At 36.3% G+C, this 27305-nt stretch overlaps 1 protein-coding gene across 1 annotated transcript; it reads left to right on the top strand.

Annotated features, from left to right (window-relative positions):
- The first annotated feature begins 268 nt into the window (after positions 1-268).
- On the top strand, positions 269-3328 carry LOC124942749 (protein NPG1-like). Its single transcript, XM_047483305.1, has 5 exons — positions 269-889; positions 1084-1333; positions 1420-2630; positions 2713-2860; positions 2956-3328. Exons 1-5 carry the CDS (start codon positions 719-721, stop codon positions 3273-3275), a joined length of 2100 nt encoding a protein of 699 aa, XP_047339261.1. The 5' UTR covers positions 269-718; the 3' UTR covers positions 3276-3328.
- The last annotated feature ends 23977 nt before the right edge of the window (positions 3329-27305 follow it).

The raw sequence follows: 27305 nt of genomic DNA, 5'->3' as shown, positions 1-27305 counted from the left end.
GAAGAAGATAAATAAGTATTAAAACAACTGAGATCCTCTCTTACTAGAATTCTCCATGACATGCCCTCTCATGGAGAACAAAACTGTAATATTTAATTTTTTTTTATTATTTTACCTTCTTGAGAGGTTATATTCGAGAGGTAAGAAAGAGAAACAAATAGATGCGTACAAAATATATAGAAAGACATTAGTTAGGTATTAACTATTTCATTTTGGTGGGTGTTGAACATTAATTATCGCCACTAAAATTGCTCAAAATGTCTTTAGTTTACTATTTTCACCTTTCTCTCTCTATTTGGTTGGGAATATTTTTTTAACTAACTTTTGTTGTTGCCGCTGATTAGTTGTCATCATAGGAGGTTTTCTCAAACGCCGTCATGGGCTTTCCTTTCACTACTAATCTGGTAATGTCGAATTTATAAGCATTTATAAACATATCCTTCATTTCAATCCTACTTTCAAAATCCCAGATCAATATAGTGCAAGATGAATCAATCAAATATCCTTTACAGCTGGTAATTCTCTCCATTTCACTTGGGATCTGCCTGCATTGTCTACCGATTGAATTCGATTTACCCATATTTCTAGCGTAGAAAGGGGGTTCACATTTATTCGGGATAAGAATAACAATCTCATGTGCAAGGTTTTCAGAAATCCTTGGTTGAAATGATCTGAGTTATCCTGCGGTGGAAACGGAAAAAAAAGTTGAAATTTACGAATGACAGGAAACGAATCAGAAACAAATGAGCAAGGTGATGGAGCAGGAGTTAGAGAAATTCGTGCTAATGGTCTTTGCATTGCAACACCTGAAGTTGAAGCAAAACTTGATGAAGGAAATATTCAAGAAGCAGAGTCTTCACTACAAGAGGGATTATCTCTTAACCTTGAGGTTTGTTTGTTTGTTTGTTGTTCAAAGGTCTCGTCCCAGGATAAGCGACCGCCAATGAAAACATAAAATATAACTACTAGATAACAAAAATAAGAATAAATTTTTTTTTTTTCAATCCTTAGGAGACGGTTGTTCCCTAATAAAAAAAATATATTGTTTTGTGAAGAATGATCTTACGTGGAAAACTAATACAGGAAGCTCGAGCACTTCTTGGAAGACTAGAATATCAAAGAGGGAATGTTGAAGCTGCAATACGAATATTTGATGGGATTGATTTACAAACTACTATTGAGAAGCTACAACCGATTGTCGAAAAGCAAGCGGCTAAGAAGGGCAGGTCTAGGACCGAATCCATGGTGAATATTCCCCACCATGCTGCTAGCCTTGTTCTTGAGGGTGTTTTTTTAAAAGCAAAGTCTCTTCAAAAGCTCGGAAAACTAACTGGTATTTTTTTTCTTTCAATTAATTCCTAATTTACTATATGAAACCAATCCTATCATGACTTTTAAGAATTGGTTTTGGTTTTGCAGAGGCTGCTCAAGAGTGTAAAAAGGTACTCGATGGTGTAGAGAAGATATTTAGTAATGGAATACCTGAAGTAATGGTAGATACTAGGTTGCAAGAAACAGTTAGTCGAGCTGTAGAGCTTCTTCCAGAGCTAATGAGGCAGATTGGTTGTTTTCAAGGAACATTGGCAGCTTATAGATCTGCTCTTCTTACTCAATGGAACCTAGACAATGACTGTTGTGCAAGAATTCAGAAATCGTTTGCAGTTTTTTTACTATATAGTGGAATGGATGTGACACCACCGAGTTTGAGTGTTCCAATTGAAGGTCAGTATGTTCCTAAAAACAATCTAGAAGAGGCAATACTTGTGCTAATGATTGTCATGAAGAAAGTTTCGCAAGGGAAGGTTAAATGGGATCCATCAGTTCTAGAACATCTTACTCTAGCTCTATCTTTATGCGGACAGACTTGTGTTTTAGCAAAACTATTAGAGGAGGTTATGCCAGGAATCTTACCTCGAAATGATCGTTGGAAAGCGATGGCACTCTGTTACAGTGGAGGAGGAGGAGATAAGGTTGCGTTGAATTTATTGAGGAAGACACTTTTGGAAAATGAGAAACCAGATGATTTCACCTCTCTATTACTGGCCGCCAAGATTTGCAGCGAGGATCAGTGTGTGGCGGCTGAAGGCGTTCAATATGCTCGGAGAGCGATAACAAATGCTTACGGGATAAATAAACATATGCATGGTGTTTGTCTTCGGTTATTGGGGCTTTGTTACGGAGAACAAGCCAAGGTTTCATCCTCGGATTACGAGAGATCTCGTCTTCAATCGGAGGCGTTGAAATCTCTGGATAGCGCCATCAGTATGGAACGGAATAACTCGGATCTGATATTTGAATTGGGAGTTCAATACGCCAAGCATAGGAATCTGGATGCTGCCATGATCTACGCGAACAAGTATATTGATGTTACAGGCGGTGCTTTATTGAGAGGATGGAGATTGCTTGCACTAGTTTTGTCTGCTGAACAAAGGTTTTCGGAGGCCGAAGTAGTGATTGACGCTGCTTTAGATGAAACTGCTAAATGGGAACAAGGACCGTTGCTTAAGATGAAAGCTAAGTTGAAACTTACACGATCATTACACACAGACGCAGTTGAAACTTATAAGTATCTCCTTGCTTTGGCTCAAGCTCAGAAGAAAACTTTTGGTCCTCTACGAACTTCACTCCAGGTTGGTAATTCTTTCTTTCTTTCAACTTTGAAGATCATATTAGGATTACCAATATTATCTGCTTAAACCACACCAATATTAGGCAGAGGACGACAAGGTGAATGAGTTTCAAGTTTGGCATGGGCTTGCTAACTTATACTCAAGTCTTTCACATTGGAAAGATGCTGAGATATGCTTGGATAAAGCTAGAGACCTAATAGAGTACTCTGCAGATACACTTCATACTGAAGGTAAGTAAAATTATAAACCACATCTATAAAAAAAAAATGTGTGAAAATGAATTTAAAGAAATATATTCTAACTTTGAAAAATATTTTTTTATCAGGTCTTATTTACGAAGGGCAAGGTGATGGACGCAACGCTTTAGCTTCTTACGTTACTGCTCTTTTACTAGATTCTGATTACGTCCCTTGTAAAATTTTGATTGGTTCAATAATGGCAAAAATTGGCCCAAATGGTCGACCAGTAGCAAGAAGTTTACTATCAGATGCATTAAGGATTGAGCCGACTAATCGAATGGCTTGGTATTACTTGGGTTTGGTTCATAGAGATGATGGTAGATTGTCTGATGCAATGGATTGCTTTCAGGCAGCTTCCATGCTTGAAGAATCTAACCCTGTTGAACCCTTTTGCTCTCTGATATGATTATTATTATATCAGTCCTTGGCAAGTTCTAGTTTATTTAAGAGATTTAATTTTGTATTTTATACATTTATATTTATATTTGTCATTGTATGGTTGATTTTGTAACTTGTGGTTGGACGACTTGGCTCATTAATATATTATTATGTGTATTGACCCCACTTTCCAATAAAAATGATGAAAATTTCTTATTTTTATAATTTATTGGGTGGTGGAATGAACTAATTTGAAGACATTGCACACCAATTACTATATAATTTATAGGATTTTTGTCCTCTTGGTTGGAAAGACCCAATTCAATATTTGCTTTATTTAATTAGTCCTTGAGGGTGATATTAATATTTTACCTAGGTTATTTGAGTTTTGAAAACAAGAGAAAGAGCTAACATAAAACTAATTCATGAGTTTGATGTAGTAGTTGAAGAAGATTTTCGTTTGTCAGAGTTTGTACCATTTGATTGATTTCAAACGTTAAGAATTTGTTGGTAATTTTTTGAACTACATTATGAAGAGTGAAGATCTGTATTCTGAGGCTTCTAAATCAGTTCAACAGAAAACACGAATTATAAAATTGGTATGGTTGATTGATCTTACTACTTTCCGTTCTTAGTTGTTATTGTCAAAATTGTTGTGTGATATTGATGCAATTGATTAGACTGTAGTTTGGTTATATCTAGAGTAAACCTTACTTATAACATTGTTGATGATAATAGATTGTTAAGTAGCCTGTTCAGGTCCCGTGGTTTTACTCTCGATTTGAAGAGAAGTTTTTTCAAGCCAAAACTTGTCTTGCATTGTTGTTTCAATTTCATTCTGTTTTACTAATCTCTTATACTCAATTAATCGAGAAAGTGTTCTGTTTTGAATAATTCATTTTTCCATCAAAGTGATAAACAATGAGGGAGCTTATGAAGTGCCCAAAAACCAAGACCTATACTATCAGAATTAATTTCAGTTGGAAAGTTAATGAAGTTTGGAAGATAAATTCAGGACAGAAATATGAAGACGGGGAGAAATATAAAGGCAAAACATACATTAGAGATTTTAAACCAAAAGTTGAGATTCTTAAATCCCTTTTGAGTTTAAATTTCCTGTTAAAGTGGAAAAAAATGAATTAAGGAATGAGAAAATGTAGTTGTTGGGAACTACATAGGTATAAATCGTGTATTTTCCCAGTCACTAAAGATATTTTTCTAAAACAATGAAAGCATATGGGACTGGAAAATGTATCAGCAAATATCCATGATCTTTATTTCTTGAAATTCAAGCAGAGAACAAATCTGGAAAATATTCTGAAGCTGGGACACACATATGTTGGGTCAAACTATATGAAACTGGAAAAATGGTCCGAATGTATGAACCTACTCAGCAATCCGAAAGAAACAACTCAAAATTGGTTCAAACTAAGGAACATTCCAGCTCACATGTATAATGCATAAGCACTTAGCCATTTCGCTAGTCTCTTGGGAAAACTATTATATATTGACCCAATAACGGAGGAAAGCGAACACATCACATATGCTAAGATAAACATTAAAGTGCATCCTAGAAGCACTTTACCAGCAAAGATGACAATAGTTGATAGAAGAGGCAAACCCACAAACATGGATATTACGTATGAATGGAGACCAAACAAATGTACGTTCTGCAATACTTTTGAATATTTGAGTAATAAATGTGCAAAAACAATTGAATAACAGAAGGAAAAACTAAAACTTCATGAGCAAAATGAGGAAGCTAAAACTGAAGAATCAGACAATCAAAATGAGGAAGCTAAAGATGCAGATGCAGATGAATGGAATGATGAAGAATCAAATAAAATTAAAGATGGAAAATTAGAGAAAGAAGAAGATGAAGAGTCAGAGGAAGGAAGTGATAATAATGAAGTGAATGATAGTGAAGAGTAAACTTTGAAAATAGACCGATGCAAGTTAGACAAAAATGAAGCAAAAGATTGTGAATGTAAATATGAAATTCCTAAAATACTGAAACATAATTCTTTTTATCAGATTAGTGCTGACTCCTCTAAAGCAAAAATTTGATCAAAGGGAATGAAGTCAATGCTCACAAATAGTCATCATCAAATGCAACAATTCAATCACTAATAAAGAAGCATAGAGCCAAACAAGTGATTAGAAAAAGTAGATGGGTTGCGAGAGCAGCAGATTGGGATCTGAAAGTAGCGAAAATGATATTAGCTATATTAAATAAGAATGTTAAATAGAATGATTGATATGCTTTAATTGTCTGTAATTTCTGTTTTTTTGTTTATTTCTAATCAGATACTCTAGGGTTGTTTGAATATTTTAATTAAAGATAGAGTTTGTCTAATTTTGATTTAAGTATTTTTATGAAATTTCGTTAAACTATTTCCAAAAAAAAAAAGTATTAGTGCGACTATACATAACATCTTATAAAATGTCACTTAACAATTTTTCTTTCTTCAATTTTGTATTAATTAATTTATTTTAACTTTTTATTATTATAAAAAAAGTTTGTAGTAATTTCTCTCTTAAATTATTTTATAAATAATTTTTTTTAATTATTTATTTTTAAAATTATATATACACTAATAAAAATTGGACATTTCATTACAAAAAAAATGACCGTTCTAAATTTAGTTCTTAAAATCCATTTAATCTCGATCAAGCTAAATTCGTCCTTAACACCTATTTAATGCCTACTCGCCTATCATAGTTTTACCCGTCCTTACTAAATGGGTATTGATAACAGTATTCTAACACGACCACACACTTTGTTTCTTCCTATTAGCCTCTAACCGAAATTCTCCCACCGAAGCACTTCCATCGAAGCCCTACGGATGTAGCCCTCCAAATTGAGGAATATAGTAATATAATAATCTACATGTCATGTAGATACAAAGTTGTTAAACAATTTGAAAGTTGTTAGTGATCACAAAAACTGAACACAAACGATTTTATAGGAACCCTTTCTATAATGATGCTTATATATTTCGTTCCCATCTTTTTAGAAACGGTTTTCTAAACAAATGAGTTAATGTGCTTGAGAGTAAGGCATTATCTTAATTTCACCATCTTTAAACTCTATTAGATATGATGAGTAATGTTTGATCCTTGAGAAAATAGTGAATAAATATAATAATGAAGAGAGTGTGATATGTCTTAAGTATGCTGATATGCATATATGTATTCTGTCTATAATTTTCAAGTATAGTTTTATTAATTGGGTTTTAACTAGACATGATTGTCAACAATCAAGTTTTTGAATTGAATGTTGTTTACTGTACTCCTTTTATCAAATCAAGTGTCATATCTTTTAGTTTTCTTTTTGTAGGGTTCAACCTTTACTTCATTTCGGTTTGTTACAACTGTCATCCAAATATGCAGGGAAGAGCTTGGGCCTTGTGGTTTTCTAATGGATTGCATAATGGGTAGAGAAGGTGCAGGAAATCAGCTCAGAGAATTTTATCATGAAATCATATATGAGATATTTCAGTGTGCTCCTCTAATGCTTACAACTATCATCCCTAGCTTAACTTAGGAATTGATGGTATATTTTCTCTTGTTTTCCCGATATATAGAACATTTGCATCCCATTGTTTATTTCTTAGTATGACTACACTATGGTTGCTTCTACATTAAACATTAACTAACATATTACAAGTTTTAATGATTTAAAAAAAATTAAATTAAAAGACAAATTTGTATATTAAATACTAGAGTAAACTTTATAAAAGATAGAATTAACCATTACTGCATAATCAGCTGAAATAAAAAAGAAGACAATTTTGTCGGGCTTACAAAATATTGTTTTCAAGCTTTGACAAGGTTATGTTCGTTCGGTATGTGGCCAACATGTGTGTGGAAGGAGACGGTCTCGAGAGTCGAATAAGGATTATGATTTTTTTTTTTTTGTACATTCCACTTTTTGGCGACTTAAACTCAAACTTCTACCCAAATATTCCCTTCAATATATAAACAACATTATCTGCACAAGAATGTAACCTATAACTTGAAAAGATTAAATATTTTAATTTTCACTTAGCCGTGACATTCACATAATGAAAGTGTATTATTCAATTGAACTAATTATTATATTCTAATCCCTATTATAAATCTTGTATCAAACACTGGAAGCTAACATTTTTCTAAATTCTAAAAAGAAGAAAATGACTCAAGAAATAAATCGTCACCTCATTGGCCAAATTTGACCTTTTTTTTCACAGCTTCAAGAGAGAAAGAATGTGAGGTACTTCTAGCTATCAAAAGCCATAGAAATCTTTCGGGAAGAATACTATATTTAACCATGAAATTGAAGCAATTTCCTAATTTTATCATCACCTAAAAATCTGTTGGTTATATCCATGATCTTGTAAATTGTGTTGTATTTATCCAAACGGAATAAAAACATTAACGATGTTAAATTTTTGACATCTGGCCTTCGACTCTCCACATGTTCGTTGCGGGATTCATCAAGTACACAGAATGCACACAGTCGCTTTCTTTAGTCGGCGTTCGGCGATTTCGTGCTATCCTAACCCAGATCCCGATTTCATGAAGCTTATGAATGTTTATTTCTCCATAAAATAAGCAAATCTCCCGTCTAAAATTGAAATGATTCAAGAGCCTCAGAGGGAGGTACAAGTAACTGTTGGGCAGTTGGGTCCTTTCCTATGTGGTAAAACCCAAATATTTTGGCCCACAATCTAAATAGCCACTAAGGTTATTTTAACACATTTCTTCACATGTCAAGTAGTGGGCAGTACACATGATTCACATATCAAGTAGTGGGCAGTTTTCAGCAGTTACTCATTGTTAGATATATATCAACAAGTTGGGTGTTTCAAGTGGGACAGAGAGCAGTTTTGGGAGATCAACAGTGGCTGTGTTTTAGGTCAGAAATTGGTTGTTTGCCGATAGGACCAAATCCTAGTTTGTTCTTCTCTCACTCTTATTATTCTCAATGTTTGTTGATTTGAGTTAGATCATATTTATGTTGTCCAGAGCCATTGGTGGCAATTTGTGATTGTGTAAACATTGTTTATTTAGTAGAGAATTTTTGGATCGGAGAAAGGTCCCGTGGTTTTTATCCTTCATTGTGAAGGAGTTTTCCACGTTAAAATCTTCTGTCTTGTATCATTTCTTTATTACGTGATCGTTCTTATTTGTTCATCTAGTTCAGTCAAGTGAGAATATTATTTAGGGATAAAGTTCAATCAGTTATCCCATTTACTTTTCTCATTAATTGGTATGAGAGCAAGGTTTGTCAGGTGTTTGATTGATTGAACAATGGAGGCAAATAAGAGTAGAATGATACTCTTGAATGGTACAAATGGAAAGGGAAGATGAAAGATCTTCTATTCATAAAGAAATTGCACTTGCCAATTTTTGGTACACAAAGGCCAGAGGCTAAAACTGATGAAGACTGGAAATTTGAGCACGAAAAAGTTTGTGGTATCATCCGACAATGGGTAGAAGACAATGTATTGAATCACATTGCCGATGATGTTAATGCATGTACTTTGTGGGAAAAACTTGAGATTCTGTATGTATCAAAGACCGGAAACAACAAGATGTTCTTGCTCAAACAAGCTATGAATTTGAGGTACAAATAAGGGAGCTCTATATCAGATCACTTGAATGATTTTCAAGGGTGTTTTTATCAGTTGTCTAGCATGGATGTAAAGTTTGATGACGAGGTTCTTGCTTTGTGGTTACTTAATACCCTTCCAGATTCATGGGAGACTTTTCGTGTGACTTTGACAAACTCAGCTCCTAAGGGTGTAGTGTCAATGCAGATGGTGAAGAGTGGTGTTTTTAATGAAGAAGTGAGACAGAAAACTCAAGGGACATTGACCAGGCCAGAGATTCTTGTTGCTGAAAATAGGGGGAGAAGTAACAACAAGTACCAAATTCACAACAGAGGCAAGAGCAAAAGCAAAAGCAAGTCAAAGGGCAGATATAACAACTTTGAGTGCAACTACTGTGGCAAAATGGACATATAAAGAAATAATGTTTTAAGTGGAAGAGAGAAAAAGGGAAATGATGTGAAAGATGATCATGTTGCTACTGCAATATCAGATGATTTGGTTACTGTATATCATGAAGAAAGCATCAATCTTGTTTGTGATGAGACCAGTTGGATTGTTGATAGTGGTGCTGCTTTTAATGTTACACCAATGAGGGAGTTCTTCACCTCTTACACTCCAGGTGATTTTGGAGTTTTAAAGATGGGTAATGATGGTTTGTCAAAAGTAGTCGGCACCGGAACTGTTTGCTTAGAAACTGGCAATGGTACGAAGTTAGTGCTCAAGGATGTGAGACATGTACCAGATATTCGATTTCACCTGATCTCTGTAGGCAGACTTGATGATGATGGGTATTCTAACAAATTTTCTAATGGTCAGTGGAAATTGATCAAAGATTCCTTTGTTGTGGCACAAGGGAAGAAGTTTCCTAACTTATACTAGTTGCAGGCTTCTATACATACTAACCTCATTAATGCAGTTGAGAGTAGCACCTCTTCAGAGTTATGGCATAGAAGGTTGAGTCACATTAGTGAGAAGGGACTTAATTGTTTGGAAAATAAAAATTTACTCTCAGTTTAAAAGGTGAAAATTAGAAAAGTGTGCTCACTGTTTGGCTGGAAAAGAGAGAAGAATCTCCTTTAAGCATCATCCGCCCTCGAGGAAGGAGGAAGTTCTTGACTTGGTCCACTCTAATGTTTGTGGTCCATTAAGGGTAAAGTCTTTTAGTGGTGCAATTTACTTTGTGACATTCATTGATGACCACTCGAGGAAACTTTGGGTCCGAGCTCTTAAGTCTAAAGATCATGTTTTTGATGTGTTTAAAGAATTTCAGGTTGCCGTTGAAAGAGAAACTGGGAAGAAACTGAAATGCATTCGAACTGATAAAGGCGGAGAATATCGTGGACCTTTTGATTCTTATTGCAAAGAGCAAGGTATCAAGCATCAGATGACACCTCCTAAGACTCCTCAGTTGAATGGTTTGGCGGAAAGGATGAACATAACTTTAATGGAGAGAGTCAGATGTCTACTTTCAGATGCTAAACTACCTAGTCATTATTGGGGTGAGGCTTTATATTGTGCTGCACATATTATTAATCTAACCCCTGCTGTTGCTTTGCATTCTGATGTTCCTAATAGGGTATGGCATGATAAAGATGTCATCTATGAACACCTACGAGTATTTGGCTGTAAATGTTTTGTTCATGTGCCTAAAGATGAAAGATCTAAACTTGAGACCAAGACAAGACAAGACAAGACAATGTATTTTTATTGACTATGGTCAAGATGAGTTTGGTTATCGGTGTTATGATCCAGTTGAGAAGAAACTTGTTAGAAGTCGTGATGTGGTGTTTGTTGAAGATCAAACCATTGAAGACTTTAACAAGACAGAGAAGTTAGATGCGCGAGCTAGTGGTGACTTAATTGATTTGGATCCGGTAATTGAGCCTACTGCAGTTGATCCTGAACATTCAGATATGGTATAGGATGAAGTTCAGAATGATGACCATGAAGGTGAAGAAACAAATGACCAAGTTCAGGTACCAGAAGATGTAGTTAGACGATCCACCAGAGACCGAAGGCCTTCTAACCACTATTCAACTAATGAGTATGTACTTTTGACAAATGATGATGAACCTGAATGTTATAGAGAAGCTATGGAGAGTAATCAGAAAGCAGAATGGATTGCAGCTATGAATGATGAAATGCAATCACTACTTGTCAATCATACTTATGAGTTGGTTAAGCTTCCTAAAGGAAGAAAGGCTTTGAAAAATCACTGGTTATTCAAAATAAAACCCGAGAGAATATTTAAAGCCAGATTAGTCGTTAAAAGTTTTGGTCAGAAGAATGGTGTTGACTTTGAAGAGATATTCTCACCGGTAGTCAAGATGTCTTCAATTCAGATTGTTATGGACTTGGTGGCTAGTCTTGACTTAGAGATGAAACATATGGATGTGAAGACAACTTTCCTTCACGGTGATTTGGAGGAAGAAATATACATGGAGCAACCTGAATGGTTTATTGTGCAAAACAAAGAAAATTATGTGTGCAAGTTAAAAAAGAGCTTATATGGTTTATTCATCTCAGCAAAATCCAAATATTTTGGCCCATATTCTAAATAACCACTAAGGTTATTTTTACACATTTCTTCACATGTCAAGTAGTGGGCAGTCCACATGATTCACATATCAAGTAGTGGGCAGTTTTCAGCAGTTACTCATTGTTAGATATATATATCAACAAGTTGGTGTTTCAAGTGGGACAAAGAGCAATTTTGGGAGATCAACAATGGCTGTGTTTTAGGTCAGAAATTAGTTATTTGCCGACAGGACCAAATCCTAGTTTGTTCTTCTCTAACTCTTATTATTCTCAATGTTTGTTGATTTGAGTTAGATCATATTTATGTTGTCCAGAGCCATTGGTGGCAATTTGTAATTGTGTAAACATTGTTTATTTAGTGGAGAATTTTTTAACCGGAGAAAGGTCCCGTGGTTTTTATCCTTCATTGAGAAGGAGTTTTCCACGTTAAAATCTGCTGTCTTGTATTATTTCTTTATTACGTGATCGTTCTTATTTACTCCTCTAGTTCAGTCAAGTGAGAATATTATTTAAGGATAAAGTTCAACTAATTATCTCATTTACTTTTCTCATCAGTAACTTAGATACAATTCGAAACAAAAACAAATGGAGGATCTCGAGATTGTTCAAAAGGTATGGGTTTTTTTTGACGTCCAGAGATTTACTCTTTGATCTCATCTTCAGCTTCCACGAGAGAAACCAGAGTCGAAACTTCTTCCTCCTTAAATTGTTCTACGAAATTCTTTACACTAAAGTAGTAGTGATTCAACTCCCGTTTGGATACGCCTCTCATTTAATATAAAGTCTATATGCCATCGTCTTATTCATCTTAGAACCCAAATCAAATCAACATTTCCATCTATTTAATGTCGTATTAACTTCTCGTCGGCGGCATCACTCTCGACGTTTTGTCTTTCATCATGCTCATTTACTCAGATTGAACCGCGGTTGAACTACAGATATATCGACCTGGGTGTCAATGGAAATGGAAGAAGACGTAGAGGGAGAATAGTTCATATGACTCCACCTGTTAAAAAAAATGATGTGTCACAATGACATGGCAAAATATGAAACAATTTACAAGATCATGAATACATACAACGGATTTTTAGGTGGTGGATAAGATTAGGAAATTGCCTCAACTTCATGGATAAATATAGTATTCTTCCCGAAATCTTTCTTACATATTCTTCAAAACAACAATAAAAGAAAATATTATTGACATAATGAAATACACGCAATTAAATCAGATCAAATCTTACATAAACTGCAAAAGAGGAATGATAGAAAAATCGATATATAACAAATCCACAAATTGCACACAATTTATCCCATTTCAACATTGAACAAAACATTACAGTAAACATAATTCAGAATCCATCTAGAGAAAATACATAAGCAACTCACAAGAGCTGTAGATTGGTAGAAAAATAAGGCTATCTGAAAATTATTCATTGATAAGTTAGAACCATATTTTTTCATGAATTCTATTATACTATATTACTTATTTAAATAATGGGTGAAATATATTATATTATATTATATTATATTATATTATATTATATTATATTATATTATATTATATTATATTATATTATATTATATTATATTATATTATATTATATTGTATTATATTATATTATATAAATAGATTTGGTGAAAGTATTTTATCTTCATTAACGTTAGTTTAACTAGCATGAATCTGGTAAAAATATAAATAAAATATTATTTATGTATAAATATTTTATAAATAAGTAAAATTATTCAAATCTAACTAATTTTGAATTGGTTTTTATAAGCACTAAAAATTTAATCCGGATCTTCTGCTACCGGTTCCTGTGTTTCCCTGTTGCGGACCAATCAAAATGCAGGAGCATTATTATATTAATAAATAAATTTGAGTTGAAGAGAAGGGAGAGAGAATCTGGAACCCGGATTTCATTCCGGGTTCATCCCAAACGGCGTTAACGGAATGTCTAGATAACGTATGGAGCGAAGCTCCCTTCCCCCAACTTCCGTGTCAAAAGGAATGAAGATATATTATTTCGAGCGAAACTCACTTCGCTCAAGGCGACATGTAAAGCCGAATGAAGAGAGGCGGTAAGGAGCGAAGCATACTTCGCCTAGGCGCCCCGTTGATAGGAATGAAGAAATGCTTTTAGAACGAAGCATACTTCGCTTCAATTAATTTTAATACCCTGACGTTCATGTAAAACATCCAATACACCCATGTAAAGACCGTTTAACTATCATGTAAAAACATTTATTCATGTATGTGAAATACAAAAATTAACAAAAATAAAATATTTTTATATTAAAAATAAAAAATTTATGAATAGACGCTTTTTAGTGAAGCATACTTCGCTTCAATTACTTTTTTTATATAAAAAAAATTAAAATTTTTATTTACGAAGAGACGCTTTGCAGTGAAACATACTCCGCTTCAATTAGTTTATATGTCTAAAGAATCGAGCGAAGCATACTTTGCCCAAGCGCCATGTAAGAAGGAATGAATATACTGGTTTCGAGTGAACCGTCCTTCGCCCAGGCGCCATTTAAACGTAATGAATAGAATATTTTCGAGCGAAGACTCCTTCACCCAGGTGCCATGTAAAAATGAATGAATAAACGCTTTTCGAGCGAAGTGAACTTCGCCCAAGTGCCATGTGAAATGGAATGAATAAACGCTTTTCGAGCGAAGCGTACTTCATTTCAATTAATTATATGCCTATACGTTCATGTAAAACCACAAGCACACCCATGTAAATACCTTTTAACTGTCATGTAAAAACATTTATTAATTCATGTATGTGAAATAAATTAATTAAAAAGTAATAAAAAAAATAAAAAAATTATGAAGAGATGCTTTTCAGTGAAACATACTCCGCCTCAAGAGTTACTTAGCGATGCTTACTTCAATTGTATTAACAACTTTAATATATATAAACCATAATATGATTATTTTATAAACACATCCGCCAGATTCATCTCTCTCTCTTTAAGCTTCCGCCTCCTTTCACGGCAATTCGTATCCAACTCCCCGTCTACCAAACTAGAAGATCTTGACGTCTCGACAATGGTACGTACACCAAAATAGTAAACTTTTCTTTATATTTATGAAACCACTAAACCCTAGGATTATGTACCCACAATGAGGTCGTTATCTCGTTCATATTTAGGAAACCCTACTCCGAAAATATCACATTGAATGAAAATCCTTCGTATTTAGGAAAATGTACATAGGGTTAGGGTTGTGTATATTATTTCCACGAAAACCTAGTTTTTTGATATTAACAAAGCCTGTTTTTTTAATGTGCAGGCAACAAACAATGTAATCGTCCAAAATAATGTAGACAAAGACTGTATTTTATGCCCAAATCAATTAACAAGTGAATATATAGTACTATTCTTAACCTATATCCATTTTGTTCATATTAGGTAAGTTTTCATTGTAATGACCATGTTTGTTAGAGATAATATTATTGTTTTAACAAAACTGTTGATGGTGCAATATGCAGACACCTATGGTGCCACGGTGTCAATGAGGTGGAGAGACGATGTAACTCACATCATAGCTTCCACCGATGCTAATGGTGGATGTGGTCGAACTATCAAAGTATTGAAGGTAATATTGAACGGGAGATGGGTCCTGACAATTGATTGTGAGACTCTGTTAGTCTTAACTCTTAACGCAATATTCATTTTCACATATATGAAACTAAATACCAATTGCTTTTATACAGGGATAAAATCATCAATGAAATCAAAATGTTACGTTGATGAGGAACCGTACGATGTGCAACAAGATAATTATGGGGCCGTGGACGGTCCAAGAGCTGGAAGAATGCGGTGTTTGAACAATGTAAGTTTGGTCTGATTCCTCCTCTATATCTTCATTATTCTCCATGATAATTGAAATTGTTTTGTTTCTTTTTCAGCTGCCAAAACTGTTTGACAGTTACATTTTTATTTTTGCAGGGGATTTCATCCCGCTTACAAACATGATCTGATGGGGTTTGTAATTGCTGGAGGAGGTACCACTAAAGATATGGAGAATCCATTTGTTGATCCCAAGGATGACAAAACTATAGTAGTATACGAAGAGACGAGGCACGATGTTAATGAAGTCATTTGGATATTTGATGCAGTGGATCATTTGTCAGCATATTTGGATGAATATGGTATTCCTCACACAAACTTGCTTGAATCTATTGCTGCTTGTGATTTACAGCATTTGTTTACTTATATTTGTTTTATTGACAATACTAAATATTTTCATTCATAATGAAATTTGTTTTCTATATTCGTGATTTCAGATTTCATTTTTTGGTTCTTAGTATTGTAGTTTTAAACAATATTCATTTAATATATGAACAATGGAATGAGTTTTTAATATGAAAATTACCAAATATGAAATCTTTGAACATGAAAGAATCATGTAATGTAAAGTATAAATTTGATTAATAGTAGACATCTATTCAACCAACGCACCTAAAGTATTTACAAATCTCAATTAAATGTGAAGCGCTATACATGTTTTTCAATTGTCAAATATTGTGAAGCAATCTTCGCTATCTGATCAAGAGCTTGACAGTGATTAATATTAATTTATAATTATGTTATTCATTTAATTATTATAATCAATTTTTTTTATCAAGTCACCTCACCCCACCTAACACCTATTTTCATGTAATGCTGCCATTCAGTTATGCCGACTGCTTTGTACGAGTTTCTCTATCTAGTGAAGCAGTATTTCGACTTTTCTTCGCCAGAAATATACTTCACGATTAATATCTACAATAATCCATTTTCCCTAAATTATAATATGCAATGGTACGTTTTTTAATGTCATCTTCTTCTCAAGTTTTTTTCATAACGTTTTGTTTGTTTTTTTGAATACTTGACTCGAAAGATTCTGTTCTTGTTAATTATCAGGAAGGAATCCACATGAACGAGAATGATAATCATGATTTGAGGTATACTTTTGTGTTTCTTTTCTCTAATACTATAAGATGTTTATATTCATATTGAAGTGAAGCGCTCTTCACTTATAGGATTGCTGTAAATACTAGTGAAGTGAAACTCTCTTCAGTTATATTGCGCTGTAAATACTAATGAAGTGAAGCGCTCTTCACTTATAGGATTGCTGTAAATACTAGTGAAGTGAAGCGCTCTTCACTTATATTGCACTGTAAATACTAGTGAAGTGAAGCGCTCTTCACTTATATTGCACTGTAAATACTAGTGAAGTGAAGCGCTCTTCACTTATCACTTCACTTGTAGGATTGCTGTAAATACTAGTGAAGTGAAGAACTCTTCACTTATAGCACTTATAGGATTGTTGTAAATACTAGTGAAGTGAAACGCTCTTCACTTATATTTAATTCATTTTACAAGCATCTTTATATTTTGATGAGATCAAAATTTATTTTCTCCATGTTCTATAATTGACCAGTGAATCTGCGAGTTGTCGACGTCAATTGAATTTCGATGAAAACAGCCAACTTTTGGAGGACATTGCAGCCAACTTGATTCCACATTTAGGTCGGGAATTTGAGAGTGAAGAAGATGCCTACGAATTCTATTTAGCATACGCTAAAATAATAGGGTTTGGTATAAGGCGCAATTCAAAACATGCTGACAAAGATGATTTTTTACTGGATAGAGTTTTTTGTTATAGTGCACAGGGTGAACGGGGAAAAGACAAATGGGATGTTTATGTGAAACGTAGCCGTTCTTTAATGAGGTTCGTCCGTGAAACGAAATTGAGGATAAAAAGGGAAACAAATGGAAAGTTTGAAGTGGTAACTTTTATTAGTGAGCATTGTCATCCTCTTATAAGTCCAAAGAAAACTCACCTATATAGATACCATATGAATATTTCTGCAGCTGCGGGCTTATATATTGAGATTGTAACTCATGTGGGAATCCCTCCAAAGACATCCCATGCTCTAATGGACAAACAAATCAGTGGCAGGGAAAATCTTGGTTTTCTTCTTGATGATTATAAAAATTACTTGCGAAAGAAAAGAACTAGAGACTGTAATTTTGGGGATACATGGGGTGTATTAGAGTATTTGCAGAAAAAACAATCGGACGATCCAGGTTTTTATAATGCTTTTCAACTTGATGTGGACGATTTGATAACGAATATTTTTTGGTGTGATTCCAACATGCGAATCCGATTATTCATACTTCGGAGACGTTGTTAGTTTCGACACGACCTATAAGAAAAATAAGGAAGGTTGTCCAATTGCGCTTTTTGTAGGTGTGAATCATCACAAACTATCTATTATTTTTGGTGAAACTTTATTATACGATGAATTTGCTATGACTTTTGAATGGTTGTTTGAGACTTTCACCACAACTATGCGTGAGAAAAAACCTAGAACCATTCTTACAGATTAAGATGCGGCCATGTCTAAGGCCTTAGCGTCTATATGGCCTAAAACAAATCATCGTCTCTGTATTTGGCACAAATTTCAAAATGCAGCCATACATCTAAGCTCCACGTTTCATAATTTTGGAGAATTTTCAAAGGATTTTTCTTCATGTATATATGATTTTGATGAAGAGGTAGAGTTTCTTGAAGCCTGAAATCAAATGTTGATAAACTACGGGCTTGAAAACAATGACTGGTTGAAACGTATGTTTAACATTAGGCGAAAGTGGGCATTAGTGTTTGGACGACATATGTTTTGTGCTGATGTGACGACAACAAAGAGAAGTGAGAGAATGAACAGTGTGTTGAAAATGTATTGCTCCTACAAACACAAGTTCTTAGAAAGTTTCAAACACTTTGAAAGACTAATTGACGAAAGAAGATATGATGTGTTGAAGGCTGATTTCAAATCAATTACCAGCAATTCAAGTCTGAACTATCCAGTTTTGATCTTAAAGGATGCATGCAATGTTTACACTCTAGAGGTATTTATGTGCTTTGAACAACAATGGTTTATGTCGCATTATTGTGGTGTAGAAATGTTAGAGGATGTCGATAGAAAATTTAAATTAACCCCCACACTAGGAGATACCCTCATACAGTTACAGTTCATAAGAATAATGATAATATCGAGTGTAGCTACTGTAAATTTGAATTTGAAGGGATTTTGTGTGCTCACATTCTAAAGATTTTCACGACGATTGACGTGTTGAAGATTCCTCCTGCGTTGATATTAAAGAGGTGAATAAGAACAACAAAAGATGGATATTTTGGAACTAATCCACCGGTGGACAACAGTAATGTTGATTTGAGTGAGTTTCAAAACATAAGATACATAGATTTGTGTGGCTTGTCCATGCATTTAATTACAGCTAATGTAAGTTTGTGGATAAAAAATTACAAGAGGATATAAATGCGCAAACTCTATCAGTTGTATCAGGTTCTGCTGAGGGTGCCCATGTTCGATCAAAAGGAATGAAAACTAAGAAGACAACAAAGTCTAGTAAGAGAAGGAAAGGTGGACTAGAGAAGAATTCTAGAAAAAGAAAATTAACAAGATAAAACAAGCGAATCACCAATAAATCCGGTATGTAAGTGATCGCTTAACTACTTTAATAATAATTGGGTTATTAATCTTCATTTATTAACAACCTTTAAATTGTTATACCGTTCCAGCCATCAAATGCAATGCAATGCCAACAACAACAACTACTCAATTCTCAACTCCTCAACAATGGGACGAAAGTTTCAGCATGGACGCCGATACTCCGTTCACTATTCTTTTGTCATCTCAACTCTCGAATTCCAGTTTCATGAGAAACCTGAAATATATTTGTATGTAAATTTGATTTTAAACCATTACAAGCTAGAATGTATGTAGGGGGGTTGATGTAAAACAATAACCAAATTAATGAAAACTTATTGATCAGTTCATGTCAACCAGAAATGAAGCATTCATTTTTACATTTATGTTTTCCTATGCAAAACCATAAACACCGTTAACGGAAAGTAGAGATAATGTATGGAGCAAAACATTCTTCGCTCAAGCGCCATGTAAAAATTATGAAGAGACACTTTTCAGTGAAGCATGCTTCGCTTAAATTAGTTTATATGACGAGATATACTGTATCGAGCGAAACATTCTTCGCCCAGGCGCCATGTAAGAATTATGAAGAGACACTTTTCAGTGAAGCATGCTTCACTTGAATTAGTTTATATGCCGAGATATACTGTATCGAGTGAAATATTCTTCGCCCATGCACCATGTAAAAGGAAGTTAGAGATACGGTATGGAGCGAAGATTCATTCGTTTCAATTATTTTTGTTATGCCTTCAGGTTCATGTAAAACCTCTAACACATCCTTGTAAAGACATTTGAACATCAATGTTTATGTCTTGAAAATAAATTAATTAACAAAAAATAAATTTCATTTAAAACAATCTGTATACATTTTCATTCATATAAAAATGTCAAGTAAATTGTGTTATAAAATTTGAATTTCCCAATCTATATACATTTTCAAATTCATCCACTAAACCATTTCTTGCAGTCCTCGTAGACCGTGGTTCTTATTTTGTTTAGATCCGACTCAATGATACGCCAAATATATTATCATCCTCAAGGTCTTTATTTGTGTGCGCACTGTTTTTTTAACGCCGAAGCCACTTCTCCAACCATTGATTTTACCGTCGTATGACTCCATGTGTCTCATGCAATAAACCCCGCAATCATTGTAATTCTTGCCATCCTACCATGATAATTTCAAACATTTCATTCCCAAATTAACATACTTTATATCAAGAACGGGGTCTACGTCGTTCATATATTGTTCATATTGTCTAGTCATCATGGTACATAATGAACAACATGATGTAATGTAAATAAGACCAAAAATTAATTACGATTGAACATGATGAAAAGCGAAGTTTAGTGTATTACCAAAATTAGGACATTCTTATATCTTCTTTCTAAGGGAGATTGTATCACCTCCTTGTTGTCAATTATTTGAATTTCCTTTTCTATGAAGTTATAGCAAACCAAGTAAAAATGTGAGTCATCAATGACTGGGAAACATCTGTAAATACAATTAAAGCAAATAAGATTGCATAGAGGTGTACATGCTATTAAATGATATCACTACGAGAGATTTACTTACAAGGTCCACATTCAAGAGGTCTATTTTCGAAATGTTGAAATGCTTAGATTCAAGATAGAACCTCAATTCGAATTTCTCTTTTGAATCAATCCTATTTTGTTAGGATTTAGGTCGCGGCTGGGGGACCGGGGTCTGACCAGTTTGCACTCAAAGATTGGTGTTTAATCCGGTTAGAGATTAACACCGGGGTTTCAATACTACACAAACTGTCATAAACCCTTGAACCGAGTTCAAGTGCGGAAGTGGTTTGTTTCAGGTTGAAGCATCACATACACAGGATGAACATAACCGGATTTGGATAAAGTCGGTTTGGAGTTTGCTGGGTCGGTTTTGGGATTCAGTAAGTCGGTTTAGGCAGGGTCGGTTAGTATGTAAAGCCGGTAGAAAGTAAATAACAAGACATGTTTTTATGGATGTTTGGAGATGAAACTCCTACGTCACCCCTTCCTCTCGAAACCGCGAGAAGGATATTCACTAAGGAATACACAAACCCAATCCGATCGAGACTTATTTTCTGCTCGATAAACACTCGTACAATTCTCACCGTAATTGTAATTTTACTTCAAATGAACACTTGAGCTCTAAATCTTGTAGAGAGATGAACTTGTAATTAATAATTCTTAGAGCTTGTGGTTGGTAGAACTGGTAACCTTTTTGTAACTGCATTTACTCCTCTTCAGCTCCTTCTTTTATAGGTGAAATGTGCCAACGATCACATTTCATCTCCTTAAATCTGATTGGTTGAGCAGAGGTTCAGTGTTTCAGACCTGGCGGTCTAGACTTCTAGTGTATAGGTCAAACCGGCTAGGTTTGTCTTTTACTTAATATGGCAACTATCGGTTGGACAGTTGCCTGCACCTGGAGGATTGCGCCTCTGATTTATCCAGGAGTGGAAAGATCTTGTCGGACGGTCTTCTGCAGCATGCAGATTGTTCTCAGACTTGTATGAATATGGTAATATTAAGGTCTGTCCCTTTGGTATCATCTTCAACAGATACTCAAAGTATCTATTTGCACCGATCGGTTGTTTAGGTTAACCAGATGACTTCCGGTTTTGGTCTTCTTTTCTGACCGGTCTTGTCTTCTTGATCGGTTAGGTTCTTGGCCGGTTGTATTGCTTGACCGGTTGAATTACTTGACCGAACCTAGTTCTTTAACCGTTCTCCTACACAGGAAGTTTGTTTTGTTAGGTTCTTATTTTTATCCGGTCTAATTTATCTAACAATTTCTCCATTTTTGATTATTTTATTTAAAATATTCAAAACTATGTAAGAATGAAAATGTAGGCCGGTTTCTTTAAAAGTTCATTTGGCTGGATTTTTGGAAAATGACTTCGAAAAATTTGTCGAAAAATTTTGAGAAAAATTTTGTCTTTTGAAAAATTTAGCTTTTGAAAAATTTAGAAAATTTTTGTATTGATATCTTTATCAATTTCTCCCTTTTTGATTATTTTATTTAAAATATTCAAAACTATGTAAGAATGAAAATGTAGGCCGGTTTCCAAAAATACTTGATATATATATATATATATATAAAATTATACTAAGGTAAACATAGGTAATATAAGTAAAGAAAGCCTTTATTTCTTCTTCTTGGGCAGGTATTTTTCCAGCATTTCTTCAGTCGCCTTTCCCTTGACCGCTGGAGTAGTCATGGAGGAGGATCCTTGACCGCCTGAAGTACCGGTGAAAGGTGAAGCCTCGCTTCGAGACCTCGCGGTCTTTTGGTCAGCGGTACAGTTTCTTCCTCGAGATCGTCATCATCTTGCGAAACCGGGTTGATTGGAGGATCAACCACCGCTTCAGTAACGTTGTCCAATAGCTTTGAAATTGCCGCCCTCTTGGAAGAAGCCTTTCTTTTTTTGGTAGTCGGTCCGGATGGAGAAGCAACCGCTTTTGATTTCTTATGTGCTTCGGCGAACTCATTGTATGCTAGACGTTGGCCGATTAGTCGAGCCGCATCCTCATTTTGCTGAATCGCTACGGCCGGTGCAATATTTTCCACAGTTGAACATGTTGGGCCAGATTTGCATCCGCCTCCACCGTTTCCTTTTGAAGCCGGACTTGCTCGTCTAGGGCATCCTGAATCTTCTGAGCCGCGAGCTCATTTGCTTCCTCAAGTGCTTTATCGGCTGCCAGCTTTGCCGCTACCATCTCCGCTAGTTGTTCGGTGACCGCCTTTAAATCAGCTTCGGTCTTGGCATGCTTCTCTTTGAGCGTTGCAATTTCTTCAAGTGTGGATCCAGCCTGGATACCGGATTGAGACAGGTCCCCTTCAATTTTGTTCAGCCTTTGATCGGTTGTTATTTGGTTTAGTTCTGCCAAACCGACCTTTTGGCTGGTAAGAGCGAGATCGGTCTCCAACTTCTTAGTTGCGGTCTCCAATACCTTAGTTCTGTCAGTTGTGTCACTGAACAGAAGGTCGGTAAGACCGTATTTGTCTTCAACGGACATGATCCGTACAACCGCGGTTTCTATCTGTTTATTGGTGGACTCAATTATCTCGATGGATTTAGTCGCGGTTTCTTTTATCTTCTTTTGCCACGGCAGGATGGCGGCATTGACAAATTCTTCAATTAGATCCTTTACTCTATCTTCTGTTACAGCCGGTACCGATTCATTATCGGTTTGAAGAGATACGTGCTGATCAGTGGGAGGTGTACCCGTCCTGAGTTCGGTGTCATTGATTACGGGTTCCTGTTCAGGGGAGATATGCTCGGTTTCAGCCGGATTCGGACCGCCATCATCCTCAAGTGGAGATCTGGAGAAGTGCGATGCCTCCTCGTGCTCGGGTTCCGCTTCTAACCGTGCCATCTCATCGGTCAGATCCCGTTCTTTGACCGTTATTATATCCAGCACTAGGATCTCAAACTAGGAATCCTCCGTCCCAGGAATGTGCTTTTCTCGAAGAAGTTGGATATGTTCGGTGAGCCCTAGTAACCGGGCATGCGGTTCGACCATCTTACTTCTTCGAAGAGCGGTCAAGACGCTCTGAGCCTTTGTGAGGTTGATGACTTCCGCTTCCATCTCAACCAGTTTGTCGTATCTCCGGTCAGCGGGATGTTCTGGTAGCATGTTGGTGTAGTAGATTTCCTGCCGGTTCAGAGCCCATTGAAAGTAGACGTCGCTTGCAGTGTGAGCCTGATCGTGGATTTCGTTCATGATTTGTTTGACAAGGTCCTCGCTCATTTGCCGAATGCTTTCATCCGCGGTTTCATTTTCTTCCTGTTGTCTGCCCGAACCGACATCAACGTTATCAGTTCTGGCCGATTGTTCTTCGACCATCGGTTCTTTCCCTTTGCCAGTCCGATCCTCTCCGGTGTGGTGTAAAACGGTTCGGCCAGAGCTGGATGCCGAATTTTCTGTATTGAGGGTTTCGGACCGAGGGTTAGCTGACCCGGTTGGTTGCTGATTTGCCTTGCTTTCGGATTTTTTTTGCCGGAGCCTTTCTCTTTTTAGCTGGTGTCTTTCTCCGGCCGCTTGTATTGCCGAAGAACTTTGTTTTTCCTTGTTTCTCCTCCGTCTAATAAAGTTATGAGCTTTTACGATTTTGCTGGGGGAGAGGAAAACACCAGGGCCGGTGTCAGCGTTGAAATGATGCATCAACTTGCCGAGTGGAACGACGTATCCCCATGAACGTTTAGATGAAGGATCCACCATCTCACATAGGTTGGTGAAGATTACCTTCGCCCAGTTAATTTTAGTGCTGTTGAGTAAACCGACAATCATATCGATCTTCATTCGGGTGAGGCTATCATAGTTGCCTCCCCGTGCTTGAACCGACTTAGACAGGATCTCGCATAGCGGTCTAAGTTCCGGTTTGAGTGAGTTTTTCTTACCGGATACTGCTATTGGTACCACAATATCCGAAACATCCCGGCAAACCACTTGGAATGTATCCTCGTCTGTAAATACCGAGAAGTCGCTTCCCTCGGTTGGCAGATGGAGGACCTCAGCAACCGACTTCATGGTGAGTTTGAACGGTTTACCGCCTACTGTTGCGGTTATCGTCCCTTCGCTGAGTGCGGCAGTTTGAAAGAACTCGGTAACCGCTTCATGATACAGGATGAACGGTCCGTTCAAGAAGTGTTCAAGACTAGACTCAGATATTTGGGTTAACACCCGTTTTGCTTCCGCCGATCCATTTGCTCGAATTTCATCGAAATTGACCTGGACGATGTGGGTGAAAAGCACAGATTCGCGACCCATTGTGAGTTGAAGAGACCGAGAGATCGAGAGCGTGAGAGATTTTAGAGATTTGAAAGCTAGAGAGAGAAAACCGTTTCGCGTAAGAATGATGTAAAATGACTAAGGACCATATTTATAGTCGCGGGTTGGAATTCCAACCGCCGCGAACTGTCACATCAGATTGGGGCGGGAATTTTCCCTCCAAAATGACTTTGGGCGGCAAGCGATGGGCGGCAAACATTTGGCGGGAATTTGATGCGGTTATTTAACCAGTAATGAAGCGGTTATTTAATATAGCCGTTCTATTCATGAGACAGTTATTTAACCGGTGATTTAAGGAAGCGGTTAGCGTTTTTAACCGGTTGGTCATTTAAACCGATATTCTAATGATGCAATTTTGACTCGGTTTTCGAACTTAGAAATTTTAAATTATCATTCAATAAAAGAGAGCATAATAGAGACCGATACACATATCGGTTTAAAGTACACAAAATACAGGATTATAAATCATGTAATGACTATTTTAGAGAGTTTGTCCTCCACCCTTTCCTCGTGGAGAACATTTGATAGGTACGCCGGGGTACCCAGTCCAAGATTTGGATGGTGTGTACGAAGGAACCGGCTGATGTGGGGGGCATAGCCGAAACCTTTCTTTGTTTCGACCATGGTCTTCAAGTTATTGAAAATGACCGATGACCATTTGATGGGGGTGTTGCTGATGATGTAGGTCATCATGTCGAAGACTTTCTTGGAATAGTGTTGGTTCGGAGATTGGCAGATGATGGATCGATTGATGATCTCGTAAAGGAGTTGGATGTGGTGGGCGAGTCGGGTTTTCAGACCGTGGTTCTCCACCGATACTTCGGTTCCGGAGAAAAATTCCGCATAGTCATCCGAGAGAATTCGCTTTCGCGAAGAACAAAGATGTGGTTCTTCACAATAGAAGTAATGGCATCGCCGGATATGGATGCATTATTGAAAAATTCCATTACCTCTGGAATGAAGAGGGGTCTAGATTCTTCGAGAAAGTCACGAAGGCCGGTGTCAATGAGGGATTCAAAAAGGAGTTCCTTCACTTCAAGATCCTCAACTTTGAGGACAGAGTCGAAATCAATACAAAGATAGTTTCTTAGAGTACGGTTCGACATTCTTTCAAATCTTTGCTAAGAGAGAGAGAGAGTTTAAGAAATAATAAGTTGTTTGGAGGTATGCCAAATCGATAAAGGGGGGGGGGTTCCTTATATAGTTTTGAGATTGGAGGGAAAATAGGAGCATTTAATACTAATATTCCGTTTTGTCTTATTAGTGTTGGGAATATTTATGTTTCCAAAACTCCTTGGGAAGGAGTTACTTTTGACCGGTTTCAGAACTCGATGTGGGGAATCTAGTTAGAAAGTAACTAGGTTTGTACAATTTCCCATGTAGTTGGAAATCAAAAGTTACTTTTAATTAAAGAAAGTGGAGTTACAGCAAGCCGAAAGAAACACATAGATTAACCGAGAAGATCATAATGGAGTAGAATGACAATATAATCGGTTTGTACAACAAAATGACCGGTTGTAGAGAGGAGTGACTTAATTGCCGGAGGGGTTGAGATGACGGTTCTTCCTTTTCTAGGCCTTCTAGAACCGCTCATAGAACGAGTCAGCAACTTCCCTAGTTATGATTTGGATCTGGTTTAGCCCTTCGCCCGGACAGAGCGGAACCCCGAGTTCCATGAGTAGGCAGCTGATTTGGGGAATGAGACCGGTATGGCGAGTGGTGATCATCCAGATCCAGACATCAAACAACACCCTAGAACAGTTGACCGACGTATCTGTTGTGATAGCGGTCATCATGTTGAAAAATGTGGCATAGTAAGTATTGGTCACATCCTTACCCAGGATGCCCCGACCGATGATATCATTGAGAAGTTGGTATTCAGCCCTTAGTGATGACCTAGCACCGTGGTCACTGACCGGACGGTTTGACCGAGAGAAGTTCAGGGAGATTTCGGCCTTTAGTTCGGCCATAACGTTTAGATCGGTAAGCCCTTGTTTCGGAAGGTTGAAGCACCGGGCAAAATCACTCTCCGAAAAGTCAAACACGGTTCCCCCAACCCTTGATTGAATAAGGGTGTCAAAGTACGGAGTACCGCGGAAGACCCTTGCATTGTAGAAGAACTCCAGAATGGTTTCAGGGAAGATGACGTGTTTGTCATCTAAGAAGGATTTTAGACTTGTGTCTTCAAGAGACTTGATCATTTTGAATATCTCGTAATGTTCAGTTCCTTGAGTAGAGTTGAAATCAACTTGGAGAATATTTTGAAACTGAGACATTTTTTTTTGTCTTAGTGAGATGTTAAGTTGATACTTGTGAGTGTTTTGTCTGATATTTACCTAACTTATATATTAGTGGAGGGATGATGGTATTGTCCAGTGTATTTCAGGTGATTTAATCTATTAACCATAGGATAAAACATATTGCATAAAATAAGTATGTCTACAACCTAGGATGTGAGTCATAGGCCTGGACGGTGAAAGATATCATATCTTCACGTCTTTTAAGGTATGACCATTTTTCTTTGAAAATGTATCTTTTCAGAATAGATACATCTAAACACAGATAATTGTTCCAATTCTGTTCGTAAGCCAAATAATCCAGAGTACGTTATTTCCA

Source organism: Impatiens glandulifera, chromosome 6 (genome assembly GCF_907164915.1).
Source record: "Impatiens glandulifera chromosome 6, dImpGla2.1, whole genome shotgun sequence".
NCBI classification, from domain to species: Eukaryota; Viridiplantae; Streptophyta; class Magnoliopsida; order Ericales; family Balsaminaceae; genus Impatiens; species Impatiens glandulifera.
The sequence above is the reverse complement of the archived record's forward strand: the minus strand, read 5'-3'. Positions and strand labels throughout refer to the sequence as shown.

Bases quoted from the DNA above. Each gene is read 5' to 3' on its own strand.
- LOC124942749 (XM_047483305.1), top strand. From the start codon at position 719: ATGACAGGAAACGAATCAGAAACAAATGAGCAAGGTGATGGAGCAGGA. The intron at 2,631-2,712 runs GTTGGTAATTCT...CACCAATATTAG, and splicing joins CTCTACGAACTTCACTCCAG to GCAGAGGACGACAAGGTGAA. The intron at 2,861-2,955 runs GTAAGTAAAATT...TTTTTTTATCAG, and splicing joins AGATACACTTCATACTGAAG to GTCTTATTTACGAAGGGCAA.